The 16,956-nt window shown below is 39.0% G+C and overlaps 1 protein-coding gene across 1 annotated transcript in view; it reads left to right on the forward strand.

The window, feature by feature from the left end:
* The window catches only part of LRRIQ3 (leucine rich repeats and IQ motif containing 3), a 143,472-nt gene that overhangs the window by 93,343 nt on the left and 33,173 nt on the right, over nucleotides 1–16,956 (forward strand). Inside the window, exon 6 of the mRNA XM_045166224.1 lies at nucleotides 125–189. Within this exon, the coding sequence (XP_045022159.1) occupies nucleotides 125–189 (65 nt within the window). The remainder of the gene's footprint in view (nucleotides 1–124; nucleotides 190–16,956) is intronic.

Genomic DNA, 16,956 nt, shown 5'->3' on the forward strand with positions numbered 1-16,956 from the left:
ATCAACTGATGGGAGTTCCCATGTATGTTATTTTTCATTTTCCCCGTGTTGCTTTTAATATTTTATCTCTGTCTTTAAATTTTGTCAGTTTGATTACTATGTGTCTTGGTGTGTTCCTCCTTAGGCTTATCCTTCCTGGGACTCTTTGTGCATCCTGGACTTGGTTAACTATTTCCTTTCCCATGTTAGGTAAATTTCAGTATTATGTCTTCAAATAATTTCTCAGGTTCTTTCTCACTCTCTTTTCCTTCTGGGACTCAAATGTTCATGTGTTTAATGTTGTCCCAGAGGTCTTAGGCTGTCTTCATTCCTTTTCATTCTTTTTTCTATATGCTGTTCTGTGGCAGTGATTTCCACTGTTCTGTCCTCCAGGTCAATTTTCCATTCTTCTGCCTCAGTTATTCTGCTTTGGCTTCCTTCTCATATATTTTTCATCTCTGCTTATTTGTTCTTTATTTCTTTTAGGTCTTTGGTAAAAATTTCTTGCATCTTCTCAATATTTGCCTCCATTCTTTACCCATGATCCTGGATCATCTTCGCTATCATTATTCTGAATTTCTTTTTCTGGAAGGTTGCCTCTCTCCACTTCATTTAGTTGTTTTTTAGGGGTTTTATGTTGTTCCTTCATCTGACACATAACTTTCTACTTTTCCATCATAATTAACTTTCTGGAATACGGTTTTTGTTTTAGCTGCTGTGGGATTGTGCTTCTCCTTGCTTCTTCTGTCTTCCCTCTAATATATGAGGCTAAAAGTTTCCTGTAAGCTTCTTGATGGGAAGGACTTGTTCTGGGGGGCAGGGCCTTGTTCAGTAAAACTATTACCAGCTGATGGGTGGAGTTGCACTCCCTCCCTGGTAGTTGTTTTGCCTGAGGCGATCCTGGGGTTTTGATGCTGTGAAAGTGCTGCACTCAATATGCCAGCAAATTTGGAAAACTCAGCAGGAGTCCTGGCCACAGGACTGGAAAAGGTCAGTTTCCATTCCAATCCCAAAGAAAGGCAATGCCAAAGAATGCTCAAACTACCGCACAATTGCAGTCATCTCACACGCTAGTAAAGTAATGCTCAAAATTCTCCAAGCCAGGCTTCAGCAATATGTGAACCGTGAACTTCCAGTTGTTCAAGCTGGTTTTAGAAAAGGCAGAAGAACCAGAGATCAAATTGCCAACATCCACTGGATCATGGAAAAAGCAAGAGAGTTCCAGAAAAACATCTATTTCTGCTTTATTGACTATGCCAAAGCCTTTGACTGTGTGGATCACAATAAACTCTGGAAAATTCTTCAAGAGATGGGAATACCAGACCACCTGATCAGCCTCTTGAGAAATTTGTATGCAGGTCAGGAAACAACAGTTAGAACTGGACATGGAACAACAGACTGGTTGCAAATAGGAAAAGGAGTACGTCAAGGCTGTATATTCCCTGTTTATTTAGCTTACGTGCAGAGTACATCATGAGAAACACTGGACTGGAAGAAACACAAACTGGAATCAAGATTGCCAGGAGAAATATCAATGACCTCAGATATGCAGATGATACCACCCTTATGGCAGAAACTGAAGAGGAACTAAAAAGCCTCTTGATGAAAGTGAAAGTGGAGAGTGAAAAAGTTGGCTTAAAGCTCAACATTCAGAAAACGAAGATCATGGCATCCGGTCCCATCACTTCATGGGAAATAGATGGGGAAACAGTGGAAACAGTGTCAGACTTTATTTTTGGGGGCTCCAAAATCACTGCAGATGGTGACTGCAGCCATGAAATTGAAAGACACTTACTCCTTGGAAGGAAAGTTATGACCAACCTAGATAGCATATTCAAAAGCAGAGACAGTACTTTGCCAACAAAGGTCCGTCTAGTCAAGGCTATGGTTTTTCCTGTGGTCATGTATGGATGTGAGAGTTGGACTGTGAAGAAAGCTGAGCGCTGAAGAATTGATTCTTTTGAACTGTGGTGTTGGAGAAGACTCTTGAGAGTCCCTTGGACTGCAAGGAGATCCAACCAGTCCATTCTGAAGGAGATCAGCCCTAGGATTTCTTTGGAAGGAATGATGCTAAAGCTGAAACTCCAGTACTTTGGCCACCTCATGCGAGGAGTTGACTCATTGGAAAAGACTCTGATGCTGGGAGGGATTTGGGGCAAGAGGAGAAGGGGATGACAGAGGATGAGATGGCTGGATGGCATCACTGACTCGATGGACGTGAGTCTGAGTGAACTCCAGGAGTTGGTGATGGATGGGGAGGCCTGGCGAGCTGCGATTCATGGGATCGCAAAGAGTTGGACATGACTGAGCGACTGATCTGATCTGATCTGATCTGACGGTAGGGTTAGATGTTTCCCCATCCATTTGCCATGAAGTGATCGGACTGGACGCCATAATCTTAGTTTTCTGAATGTTGAGTTTTAAACCAGGTTTTTCACTCTCCTCCTTCACTTTCATTAAAAGGCTCTTTAGTTCTTCATTTTCTGTCATAAGGGAGGTGTATCTGACATTATTGATGTTTCTCCTGGCAATCTTGATTCCAGCCTGTGGTTCCTCCAGCCCAGCTTTTCCCATGATGTATTCTGCACATAAGTTAAATAAGCAGGGTGACAATATACAGCCTTGACCTACTCCTTTCCTAATTTGGAACCAGTATGTAGTTCCATGTCTGCTTCTAACTGTTGCTTCTTGACCCGCATACAGATTTCTCAGGAGGAAGGTAGGTCTGTTATTCTCGTCTCTGAGAATTTTCCACAGTTTATTGTGATCCACTCAGTCAAAGGATTTGGCATAGTCAATAAAGCAAAGTAGATGTTTTTCTGGAACTCTCTTGCTTTTTTTGATGAGCCAGCATATGTTTGCAATTTGATCTCTGGTTCCTCTGCCTTTTCTAAAATCAGCTTGAACATCTGGAAGTTCATGGTTCATGTACTGTTGAAGCCTGGTTTGGAGAATTTTGAGCATTACTTTTCTGCATGTGAGATGAGTGCAATTGTGTGGTAGTTTGAGCATTCTTTGGCATTGCCTTTCTTTGGGATTGGAATGGAAACTGACCTCTTCCAGTCCTGTGGCCACTGCTGAGTTTTCCAAATTTGCTGGCATATTTAACAATATCAATTTTCGGGATTTTAAATAGCTCAACTGGAATTCCATCACCTCCATTAGCTTTGTTTATAGTGATGCTTCCTAAGGTCCACTTGACTTCACATTCCAGGATGTTTGGTTCTAGGTGAGTGATCAGACATACCATCATGATTATCTGGGTCATGAAGATCTTTTTTGTGTAGTTCTTCTGTGTATTCTTGCCACTTCTTCTTAATATCTTCTGCTGCTGTTAGGTCCATTCATTTCTGTCTTATATTGTGTCCATCTTTGCATAAAACTTGGTAGAATAATAATTAACAAATAGTGTAGTAATAATTTAATTGCCATATATAAAAATATAAAGGATTTTTCTTTTCCTGTAAAATTAATTTTTTTCAAAAAATTTAAGTATAGTTAACTTATAATATTAAGCTAGTTTCAGGTATATAGAATAGTGATTCAGAGTATTTTTGCAGATTATACTTCACTATCGGTGATTAAAACATAATGGATATAATTCCATGTGCTAAATAGCATATCTTTATTGCTTATCTCTTTTATATATAATAGTTTGTATCTGTTAATCCTATATCCCTAATTTGTCTCTCCTCCCTTCCCTCTCCCCTCTGATAACCACAAATTTGTCTCTGATAACTGTGGTTTTGTTTCTGTTTTGCATACACTTTTATTTGTTTTAGTTTTTAGATCCCATATATAAGTGATATCATATAGTATTTGTATTTTTTTTGTATGACTTACTTCTCTAAGTATAATATTTTCTAGGTCCATCCACATTGCTGCAAATGCCAGTATGTCATTAAAAAATATAAAGTTATATCCTTACTACAACCCCAAACTAAATAATCTCCAAATGGAATAAATATTTAAAAGTAAAAATACAAAAGCAATAATGTTAGAACAAAATGATTTATCTTTTTATAATCCTAGAGTTGGAAAGAATTTTTTTTAGCATTGTATAAAGAATAGAATCCCCAAATACTTACTGGTTTGATCACTTTAGAATTAAAATTTTCTGAACAGAAAATGACACTAATAAATAAAAGTAATACACAAAGGATAAGCTGGAAAAAAACATATGATAAAGAAAAATTCACTGAAATTATTCCTGCCAAATTAAATGGAGTAAAGTTCTATATGGCAAATCCATACCAACAGAATAATGAAAAAATAAAAAGTTAATAAAGATAAGTCACAAAATGTAAAGTAAAAGTTGTCACTATAAAGAAGTTGTCTTTTATTAATGATAAGTCTAAGTCAAATTTGCATGTTTCATAATACAACTATATTATCTTACTTGTTTAGAGATTTCCAAAGAGTTTAAGGTTTACAAAGTCATTTGAGTTTATAAATTTTTAAAATTAATTATCAAACTGTGACATAATCAGAGGTAAGTGCAAATGAGCCATAGGATATCATTTAGAAGGGAACATTAATAATTTTGGAGCATAATGGAAATAAAAATTACGGTAATAGGTCAGGAGCTTATTAGGAAAGGGGCCTGTAGCAAATTTAGCTTACTTCAAATGAAGAAGAGAAGAAGCAAAAGGACATCTGTCTGAAAGTGTGCAATAAGACTATGGTTTCAGAATGACAGCAAAAACCATGATCATGCCAGAAAACCTATCCTAAGAAATGGTGATATAAGTGCCTATAGTATGGAAAATGAACTGGATGAAAATAACTTAAGGACATAAATTTGAGCCAGTTTTCTTCTTGTCATAAAATCAGTATTCACCTCTGAGTCAGTTACCAAAAAAAAAAAAAAAAAAGGGACCAAGAAACTTTGAATACCAAAGGGAACTGAGCTGAAGGGTGTGTGTTCTCAGCTGCTCAGTCATGTGTGATTCTTCGTGACCTCATAGACTATAGCCTGCCAGCCTCCTCTGTCCATGAGATTTTCCAGGTAAAAATACAGGAGTGGATTGCCATTATTTCCTCCAGGGCCCATGCCAACCCAGGGATTGAACCCACAGCCCTTGCGTCTCCTACAGGGTACCAGGTATATTTCTAGCCTTTCCATGATATAATTCAGAGAGGAATACTCCTTGCAGTCCTTGGAAATGTGGATACATACAGTATCTTTATACACAAAGCAAAAGGTAAATTCCATATTGTGTATTTTAACCAAAGAAGTTCTGTGGTTACAGTGCCAGCTGTTCTCTAACTGGTGCCAGAGGGTCAGGATAACATGAAGATATATGAATATGAACAGCTGAGCTGGAAATATGATTATGAAAAACATTTTTCAATAAGAGAAAAATGGACACTTCATTGAATAATATTAAGAATAAAGGAATTTTTACTTACATTTGTATTTCTATTTGTCTTATAACCCTTAGGAGAAAGTCAACATATTGTATATTACAGTTCTTAGGTATGCACGTGGGATCAACAGAATTGACATTTGCAAGGAGATGTTAAATCATGCCGAGAGAGTGACCATCTGGCATAATTTATAGGTATCTCCCTTATAATTTTTTCCTAATTTCTATCTGTCTCAGGTTTAAGTCACTTCATTCTCCTTTATAAACCTCAATATACAAAGTATTTGCTGAGCAGTACGGTCTTCCCAGGTGGCCCTAGTGGTAAAGAATGCATGCCAGTGCAGGAGACATACGAGATGCGGGTTTGATCCCTGGGTTGGGAAGATCCCCTGGAGAAGGAAATGGCAACCCACTCCAGTATTCCTGCCTGGAGAATCCCAAGAGAAGACCGGTAGGCTCAGTCTATAGCATCGCAGAGTCATACACAACTGAAGCGACATAGCACACATACTCTACTATGAGCACTTCATAGTTCTAGTCCCTGTGCCTTTTCCACATGTATTATGCTATTAGGTAAATCATCTGCTCAGTTCTTTCATTTCCTAGTGAGCTCTCTGGTGACTCAGGCAACCCTCACAGTTTTCCAGCTTAAATTATGTATTAATATAGCATTCACTTGCTACTTTTTAAAAATAATTCTGAAATTTCTGGATATTAAAAATTTTCTTATCATGTCTATGGAGTCAAGCACAGTTTGTGATATCACAGGTTTTTCCAGAAAGGAAGTATCATGGCAGTTAAGTGTACAAAAGTTTTAATGGGAAATGACAACCCACTCCAGTATTCTTGCCTGGAGAATTCCAGGGAGGGGGAAGCCTGGTGGGCAGCCGTCTATGGGGTCACACAGAGTTGGACATGAATGAAGCGACTTAGCAGCAGCAGCAACACTCTTTAAGGGCTTCCTGGATGGCACTAGTGTTAAAAGAGCCCACCTGCCAATGCAGGAGACATAAGAGACATGGGTTTGATACCTGGGTTGGGAAGATTCCCTGGAGAAGTACATGGCAACCCACTCCAGTATTCTTGCCTGGAGAATCCCATGGATAGAGGAGCCTGGTAGGCTATACTCCATAGTATCACAAAGAGTTGGACATGACTGAGGAGACTTAGTGTGCACACAGAAATCACTTTAAAGGAAAATGGAAGAAATGGAGAATCAAAGTTTCTGCCAACCAACCAGGAGCTCTGAAGCAAAGTCCGTCTCTATCTGAAAGTCTAATAATGACCAGTAATGGCCAGGTCCTTGTAACACTGCCTTATTCAGTAATCGCCTGAAGCTGGCCCAGAGAATAATATGACCTCAATTTGAAAGCAGGGGTGAACACTGAACAGCTAACAGCTGGAGCTGTCAGCTAGCCACACCCCTTGCATCTGAGTAGCCACAAATGTTGTCTAATATTACCCTACTGTGGCTCTACCTCAGTTCAATTCAGTTCAGTCACTCAGTTGTGTCCAATTCTTTGCGATTCCATGGACTGCATGAGATTACTTTGCCAACTAAGGTCCATCTAGTCAAAGCTACGGTTTTTCCAGTAGTCAGGTAAGGATGTGAGAGTTGGAATATAAAGAAAGCTCAGCACCAAAGAATTGATGCTTTTAAACTGTGGTGTTGGAGAAGACTCTTAAGAGTCCCTTGGACACCAAGGAGATCCAACCAGTCCCTCCTAAAGGAAATCAGTTCTGAATATTCATTGGAAGGACTGATGCTGAAGCTCCAACACTTGATCACCTGATGTGAAGAGCTGACTCATTGGAAAAGACTCAGATGCTAGGAAAGATTGAAGGTGGGAGGACAAAGGCATGACAGAGGATGGGCTGGTTGGATGGCATCACTGACTCGATGGGACATGAGTTTGAGGAAGCTCTGGGAGTTGGTGATGGACAGGGAAGCCTGGTGTACTGCAGTTCATGAGGTCGCAAAGAGTTGGACATGACTGAGCGAGTAAACTAAACTGATTTAATTATGTGAACTTATGTACATGTGTATTCACTTATGATGGTTATGTGTAAATATAACTAATGACAGCAATGATACAAAACATAAGAAGGAGAAATTAGGATTACTTTCTTATGAAATGGCACTTAATTGTACCTGTGAAGCTGTATAGTGTTAATTTAAGTGAATTTGGATGAATTGGAAATTTATATTGCAAACTGTGACAATGATTAAAAAGATTTTAATAAAGGATTAAATGGTATGCTAAGAAAGGAGAGAAAATGGAATTATATAAAAATGCTCAATTAGAATTACAGAGGTCAGAAATAGTATAGAATACAAAAATGAGAATAGAAGAAGAAAGGAATTCGGTAACAATTAGGATAAATATTAATCCAACTGTATATAGCCACTTTGAAAGACGATCCAAGTACATGTTATAGATAAGAAACTCACTTTAATTATTAAAGGCATATGTAGATTAAAAGTAAATGGTTGGGGAAAGATATACCATGTTCAGTTCAGTCACTCAGTCGTGTCTGACTCTTTGCGACCCCATGAATCACAGCATGCCAGGCCTCCCTGTCTATCACCAACTCCTGGAGTTCACTCAGACTCACGTCCATCGAGTCAGTGATGCCATCCAGCCATCTCATCCTCTGTCGTCCCCTTCTCTTCCTGCCCCCAATCCCTCGCAGCATCAGAGTCTTTTCCAATGAGTCAACTCTTCACATGAGGTGGCCAAAATACTGGTGTTTCAGCTTTAGCATCATTCCTTCCAAAGAAATCCCAGGGCTGATCTCCTTCAGAATGGACTGGTTGGATCTCCTTGCAGTCCAAGGGACTCTCAAGAGTCTTCTCCAACACCACAGTTCAATAGAATCAATTCTTCGGCACTCAGCGTTCTTCACAGTCCAACTCTCACATCCATACATGACCACTGGAAAAACCATAGGCTTGACTAGACGGACCTTTGTTGGCAAAGTAATGTCTCTGCTTTTGAATATGCTATCTAGGTTAGTCATAACTTTCCTTCCAACGAGTAAGTGTCTTTTAATTTCATGGCTGCAGTCACCATCTGTAGTGATTTTGGAGCCCAGAAAAATAAAGTCGGATACTGTTTCCATTGTTTCCCCATCTATTTCCCATGAAGTGATGGGACCAGATGCCATGATCTTCATTTTCTGAATGTTGAGTTTGAAGCCAACTTTTTCACTCTCTACTTTCACCTTCATCAAGAGGCTTTTGAGTTCCTCTTCACTTTCTGCCATAAGGGTGGTGTCATCTGCATATCTGAGGTGATTGATATTTCTCCCAGCAATCTTGATTCCAGCTTGTGCTTCTTCCAGCCCAGAATTTCTCATGATGTACTCTGCATATAAGTTAAATAAGCAGGGTGACAATATACAGCCTTGACATACTCCTTTTCCTATTTGGAACCAGTCTGTTGTTCCATGTCTAGCTTTAACTGTTGCTTCCTGACCTGCATACAGATTTATCAAGAGGCAGGTCAGGTGGTCTGGTATTCCCATCTCTTTCAGAATTGCCCACAGTTTATTGTGATCCACACAGTCAAAGGCTTTGGCATACATAGTCAATAAAGCAGAAATAGATGTTTTTCTGGAACTCTCTTGCTTTTTCCATGATCCAGTGGATGTTGGCAATTTGATCTCTGGTTCCTCTGCTTTTTCTAAAACCAGCTTGAACAACTGGAAGTTCACAGTTCACATATTGCTGAAGCCTGGCTTGGAGAATTTTGAGCATTACTTTACTAGCGTGTGAGATGAGTGCAATTTTGTGGTAGTCTGAGCACTCTTTGGCATTGCCTTTCTTTGGGATTGGAATGAAAACTGACCTTTTCCAGTCCTGTGGCCACTGCTGAGTTTTCCAAATTTGCTGGCATATTGAGTGCAGCACTTTCACAGCATCATCTTTCAGGATTTGAAATAACTCAACTGGAATTCCATCACCTCCACTAGCTTTGTTCGTAGTGATGCTTTCTAAGGCCCACTTGACTTCACATTCCAGGATGTCTGGCTCTAGGTCAGTGATCACACCATCGTGATTATCTGGGTCATAAAGATCTTTTTTGTACAGTTCTTCTATATATTCTTGCCACCTGTTCTTAATATCTTCTACTTCTGTTAGGTCCATACCATTTCTGTCCTTTATCGAGACCATCTTTGCATGAAATATTCCCTTGGTATCACTAATTTTCTTGAAGAGATCTCTAGTCTTTCCCATTCTGTTGTTTTCCTCTATTTCTTTGCATTGATCGCTGAGGAAGGAACTCTGGATTCAGATGCTTATATCTTTCCTTTTCTCCTTTGCTTTTCGCTTCTCTTCTTTTCACAGCTATTTGTAAGGCCTCCCCAGACAGCCATTTTGCTTTTTTGCATTTCTTTATGTTAACATTAATCAAAAGAAAATGAAGTAGCTATGTTAAGTTCAGACAGAGCAGACTTCACAGCATGGGAAGTTGTCAGGCACAGAGAAGAATATTTGTTGTTGTTGTTCAGTTGCCAAGTCATGTCATGTAGACTGTTGGACTGCAGCATGTCAGGCTTCTGTGTCCTTTACTATCTCCTGGAGTTTGCTCAAACTCATTTCCATTGAGTCAGTGATGCAATCTTCTCATCCTCTGTTGCCCCCTTCTCCTCCTCTTCTCAGTCTTTCCCAGTATCAGGGTGTTTTCCATTGAGTCGGCTCTTTGCCTCAAGTGGCCAAAGTATTGGAGCTTCAGCTTCATCATCAGTCCTTCCAGTGAATATTCAGGGTTGATTTCCTTTAGGATTGACTGGATGAATCTCCTTGCTGTCCAAGGGACTCTCAAGAGACTTCTTCAGCACCACAGTTCGAAAGCATCAGTTCTTTGGTGCTCAGCCTTCTTTTTGGTCCAACTCTCACATCCGTACATGACTACTGGAAAAACCATAGCTTTTACTATATTAACCTGTGTAGCAAAGTAATGTCTTTCCTTTTTAATACACTGTCTAGTTTTGTCATAGCTTTTTTTCCAAGGAGCAAGCAACGTTTAATTTTGTGACTGCTGTTACTATCTGCAATGATTTTGGAGCCAAATAAAATAAATTCTGTCACTGTTTCCATTTTTTCCCCTGTGTGTTTGCCATGAAGTCATGGGATGGGACTGGATGCCATGATCCTCGTTATTTGAATGTTCAGTCTTAAGCGAGATTTTTCACTCTCCTCTTTCACCTTCATCAAGAGGCTCTTTAGTTCCTCTTTGCTTTCTGCCATTAGGGTGGTCTCATCTGCATATCTGAGGTTATTGATATTTCTCCTGGCAGTCTTGGTTTCAGCTTGAGCTTTAGCTAGCCTGGCATTTCACATGATGTACTCTGCATATAAGTTAAATAAGTAGGGTGACAAAATACAGCCTTGATGTACTCCCTTCACAGTTATGAACCAATTCATTGGTCCATGTCCCCTTCTAACTGTTGCTTCTTGACCTGCATACAGGTTTCTAAAGAGGCAGGTAAGGTCATCTGGTATTCCCATCTATTGAAGAATTTTGCAGTTTGCTGTGATTCACACAGTCAAAGGCTTCAGTGTAGTTAATGAAACAGAAATAGATGGTTTTCTTTTCCTTTTTTTTATTTTTCTTGCATTTTCTATGATCCAATGGATGTTAGCAATTTGATCTGGTTCCTCTGCCTCTTCTAACCAATCTTGTACATCTGGAAGTTTTTGGTTCACGTACTGTTGAATCCCAGCTTGAAGGATTTTGAGCATTATCTTGTAGCATGTGAAATGAGTGCAATTGTTCTATAGTTTGAGCATTCTTTGGCGTTGCCCTTCTTTGGGTTGGAATGAAATTGACCTTTTCTATTTTCTGTGGGCATTCTGAGTTTTCCAAATTTGCTGGTATACGGAGTGCATCACTTTAACATGATCATCTTTTAGGATTTGAAATAGCTCAGCTGGAAATCCATCATGTCCACTAGTTTTGTTCGTAATAAGGCTTCCAGTGGCCCACTTAACCTCACCCTCCTGGACGTATGGCTCTGGGTGAGTGATCACACCATGATGGTTACCCGGGTCATTTAGATCTTTTTTGTACAGTACTTCCATATATTCTTGCCACCTCTTCTTAATATATTCTCTTTCTAATAGGTTTTTACCACTTCTGTCTTTATTGTGTGCATCTTTCCGCTAGACCTTGTATTCATTCCTAATTGATACAGATTTATTTGGCTTTCTTGTTTCTTTTCCAAACTTTCCGTTTTATTTTTTCCATTTTCCTTTTTTCCTGTAACTATGACAAGCTTGATTTTTCTTTTTAAAAACCTAGTAAGCAAAGTAACTCTATAGCCTACATCAGTTTAAATAACTCAGGTCTTTTGTACTGGTCACTGTATTTGAAATTTTATTTGTTGGAATTTTGGACTCTAGAATTAAGATAGTTTCCTCCAGATAGTATTTTCATTTTCTGTCACCAAGTACCATCAATACTGGTCTAGCTGAAAGTTCAAAATTTGAGATTTTAAGAAGTATTCAAGTTTCATTTTTGTTTACAACTGTTCACTTACATTTTATTATATAGTCTTCTTAATTCCCAATTAAATGTGGACAACATCCTCTCCTTGGGTGGACTTGGGCTTTGATATTTGACTCTCAACCTCCTGAGCCACCAAATCTGTACTTTAGTTTAAAAGTTGTTTCTCCAAGTAATCTCAGAACAAAAGCTGCTTTTAGTGCTGGGCTTACCTCGCTGGGGTTTTCCTTTCTCTTAAATTTTGACCTGATAAATCCTGACTTTCTTGATAAATCTCTCCTGTTTTTCAGAAGAATTTTTAAAAATTCTTTTATCTGGAATTTTTAAACTTCAGAATTGGCCCAAATTTCTGTTCTACCAATTGTGAGTGTGTCTTGACTCTACATATTCCCTTTCTGTTATTAAATAACTGGAACAATTTTTTTTTTTTTTGGTCCCAATAGCCATTATCTTATTCTCTTAGAGTGTGTTTTAAATCTCAAATCTAATTTACTTTACATTGATTTTATAATTTAAAGTGTTAAATTTATTACTCAGTGTTTCTTTTTGCATTCACTGCCACAATAGTCTGTATCTTATACATTATTGTTTGCTATTGAGTAACTATTGTGTGTTTGGTGGAATATGTACTCAATAATTGTCATTCTTTTATTTTACAGTTGAATTCTAATAATGTTTTATCTCAGCCTTAAAATAAATGGTTTTGTAGGTTTCTCTCTCAGTTTTAAGTAGTATAGCTTGAAACTTGATTCATTATGACTTTTTAAATGCCACTAATAATTTGTGCTGGAGATTCAAAGAGTAATAAAACATATTAAAATTCTATTAATGAGTTCAAATGAAAGTTCTTCAAGTGTATATGCTTCAGTTCAGTTCAGCTGCTCAGTCGTGTCCGAATTTGCGGCCCATGGACTGCTACACACTAGGGTTCCCTGTCCATCACCAACTCCCGGAGCCTACTCAAGCTCATGTCCATTGAGTCAGTGATGCCATCCAACCATCTCATCCTGTGTTGTCCCCTTCTCCTTCCACCTTCAATCTTTCCCAGGATCAGGGTCTGTTCCAATGAGTCAGTTCTTTGCATCAGGTGGCCAAAGTATTGAGTGTCAGCTTCAGCATCAGTGCTTCGAATGAATATTCAAGACTGATCTCATTTAGGATTGACTGGATTCATTTCCTTGCATTCCAAGGGACTCTCAAGAGTCTTCTCCAATGCCACAGTTCAAAAGCATCAATTCTTTAATGCTCGGCTTTCTTTATACTTTCACATCCATACATGACTACTAGAAAAACCATAGCTTTGACTAGATGGACATTTGTTGGTAAACCATTGTCTCTGCTTTCTAATATGCTGTCTAGTTTGATCAAATTTTTCTTCCAAGGAATAAGTGTCTTTTAATTTCATGGCTGCAGTCACCATCTACAGTGATTTTGGATCCCCCCAAAATAAAGTCTGTCACTGTTTCCATTGTTTCCCCTTCTATTTGCCGTGAAGTGAAGAGAAAAAACATGGTCCCTGGAGAAGGGAATGACAAACCACTTCAATATTCTTGCCTTGATAACCCCTTGAAGAGTATGAAAACACAAAAATATAGGACACTGAAAAATGAACTCCCCAGGTTGGTAGGTGCCCAATTCACAACTGGAGATCAATGGATAAATAACTCCAGAAAGAATGAAGCGACGGAGCCAAAGCAAAAACAACACCCAGTTCTGGATGTGACTGGTGATGGAAGTAAACTCTGATGCTCTAAAGAGCAATATTGCATAGGAACCTGGAATGTAAGGTCCAGGAATCAAGGCAAATTGGAGGTGATCAAACAGGAGATGGCAAGAGTGAACATGGACATTTTAGGAAACAGTGAAGTAAAATGGACTGGAATAGGTGAATTTAACTCAGATGATAATTATATCTACTATTGTGGGCAAGAATCCCTTAGAAGAAATGGAGTAGCCATCATAGTCAACAAAAGAGTCCAAAATACAGTACTAGGATGCAATCTCAAAAATGACAGAATGAACTCTGTTAATTTCCAAGGCAAACCATTCGATATTACAGTAATCCAAGTCTATGCCCCTTCAGTAATGCTGAGGAATCTGAAGTTGAATGGTTCTATGAAGACCTACAAGACCTTCTAGAACTAACACCCCCCCAAAAAAGATGTCCTTTTTATTATAAGGGACTGGAATGCAAAAGTAGGAAGTCAATAAACACCTGGAGTAACAGGCAAATTTCGTCTTGAAGTACAGAATGAAGCAGGGCAAAGGCTAATAGATTTTGTCAAGAGAACACACTGGTCATAGCAAACACCCTCTTCCAACAACATAAGAGAAGACTCCACACATGGGCATCACCAGATGGTCAACATCGAAATCAGATGATTATATTCCTTGCAGCCTAAGATGGAGAAGCTTAATACTGTCAGCAAAAACAAAACCGGAAGCTGACTGTGGCTCAGATCATGAACTCCTTATTGCCAAATTCAGACTTAATTGAAGAAGTAGGGGAAATCATTAGCCCATTCAGGTATGACCTAAATCAAATCCCTTATGATAATACAGTGAAAGTGAGAAATAGATTCAATGGATTAGATCTGATAGAGTGCCTGAAGAACTATGGATGGGAGTTTGTGACATTGTGCAAGAGGCAGGGATCAAGACCATCACATAGAAAAAGAAATGCATAAAGGCAAAATGGTTGTCTGAGGAGGCCTTACAAATAGCTGTAAAGAGAAGTGAAAGGCAAAGGAGAAAAGGAAAGATATACCCATTTGAATGCAGAGTTCGAAAGAGTAGCAAGGAGAGATAAGAAAACCTTCCTCAGTAATCAATGCAAAGAAGTAGAGGAAAACAATTGAATTGGAAAGACTAGAGATCACTTCAAGAAAATTAGGGATACCGAGGGACCATTTCATGCAAAGAAGGGCGCAATAGAGAACACAAATGGTATGGACCTAATAGAAGCAGAAGATATTAAGAAAAGGTGGCAAGAATACACAGAAAATCTATACAGAAAAGATCCCCATGACCCAGATAATCATGATGGTGTGATCACTCACCTAGAGCCAGACATCCTGAAATGTGAAGTCAAGTGGGCTATAGGAAGTATCACTATGAACAATGCTGGTGGAGGTGATGGAATTCCAGTTGAGCTCTTTCAAATCCTAAAAGGTGATGCTGTGAAAGACCTCCACTTGATATGCCAGAAAATTTGGAAAACTCAGCAGTGGTCACAGGACTGGAAAAGATCAGTTTTCATTCCAGTCCCAAAGAAAGGTAATGCTAAAGAATGTTCAAACAACTGCACAACTGCACTCATCTCACACACTAGCAAAATAATGCTCAAAATTCTCCAAGCCAGGCTTCAGCAGTACATGAACTGTGAACTTTCAGATGTTCAAGCTAGATTTAGAAAAGGCAGAGGAACCAGAGATCAAATTGCCAACATCCATTGCATCATCAAAAAAGCAAGAGTATTCCAGAAAAACATCTACTTCTGCTTTATTTACTATGCCAAAGCCTTTGACTGTGTGGATCATAACAAACTGTGGAAAATTCTGAAAGAGATGGGAATACCAGACCATGTGACCTACCTCCTGGTAAATCTGTATGCAGGTCAAGAACCAACAATTTGAACTTTACATGGAGCAACAGACTGGTTCCAAATTGGGCAAGGAGTACATCAAAGCTGAATTTTGTCACCCTGTTTATTTAACTTACATGCAGAGTACATCATGTGAAATATCAGTCTGAATGAAGCACAGGCGGAATCAAGATTGCTGGGAGAAATATCAATAACCTCAGATATGTAGATGACACCACTGTTATGGAAGAAATTGTAGAAGAACTAAAGAGCCTCTTGATGAAAGTGAAAGAGGAAAGTGAAAAAGGTGGCTTAAAGCTCAACATTCAGAAAATTAAATCATGCCATCTGGTCCCATCATTTCATGGCAAATAAATGAGGAAACTGTGGAAACAGTAGCAGATTTTTTTGGAGAGGGCTCCAAAATCACTGCAGATGGTGACTGCAGCCATCTAATTAACAAATTTTGCTTATTGGGAGAAAAGCTATGACCAACTTAGACAGCATATGAAAAAGCAGAGATGTTACTTTGCCAACAAAGGTCCATCTAGTCAAAGCTATGGTTTTTCCAGTAGTCATGTAAGGATGTGAGAGTTGAATTCTAAAGAAAGCTGAGCACCAAAGAATTGATGCTTTTGAACTGTGGTGTTGGAGAAGACTCTTGAGAGACCCTTGGAATGCAAGGAAATTAAACCAGTACTTTCTAAAGGAAATCATTCCTGAATATTCATTGGAAGGACTGATGCTGAAGCCAAACGTCCAATACTTTGGCCACTTGAAGCAAGAACTGACTCATTGGAAAAGAACTTGATCCTGGGAAAGATTGAAGGAGGGAGGCAAAGGGGATGACACACAGGATGAGATGGTTGGATGGCATCACTGACTCAATGAACATGAGTTTGAGCAAGCTCCAGGAGTTTGTGATGGACAGGGAAGCCTGACGTTCTGCAGTCCATGGCATCACAAATAGTCGGACACAACTGAGTGACTGAACTGGACTGAACTGATGGGACCAGATGCCATGATTCTGATTATTTGAATGTTGAGTTTTAAGGCTCCTTTTATCGCTCCTCTTTCACTTTCTCTAAGAGACTCTTTAGTTTTTCTTTGCTTTCCGCCATAAAGCTGGTGTCATCTGCATGTCTTGGGTTGTTGATATTTCTCCCAGCAATTTGATTCCATCTTGTGCTTCATCCAGCCCAGAATTTCACATAATGTACTCTACATATGAGTTAAATATACCAGGTGACAATATGCAGCCTTGATGTATGCCTTTCCCACTTTGGAACCAGTCTGTTGTTACATGTCCAGTTCCAACTGTTGCTTCTTGACCCGCATGCAGATTTTTCAGGAGGCAGGTCAGGTGGTCTGGTATTCCCATTTCTTGGAGAATTTTCCACAGTTTGTTGTGATCCACACAGTCAGAGGCTTTGGCATAATCAATAAAGCAAAAGTAAATATTTTTCTGGAAACCTCTTTCTTTTTCTATGACCCAGTGGATGTTGACAATTTG

The sequence above is a fragment of the Bubalus bubalis genome, chromosome 6, assembly GCF_019923935.1.
Source record: "Bubalus bubalis isolate 160015118507 breed Murrah chromosome 6, NDDB_SH_1, whole genome shotgun sequence".
Taxonomy (NCBI): domain Eukaryota; kingdom Metazoa; phylum Chordata; class Mammalia; order Artiodactyla; family Bovidae; genus Bubalus; species Bubalus bubalis.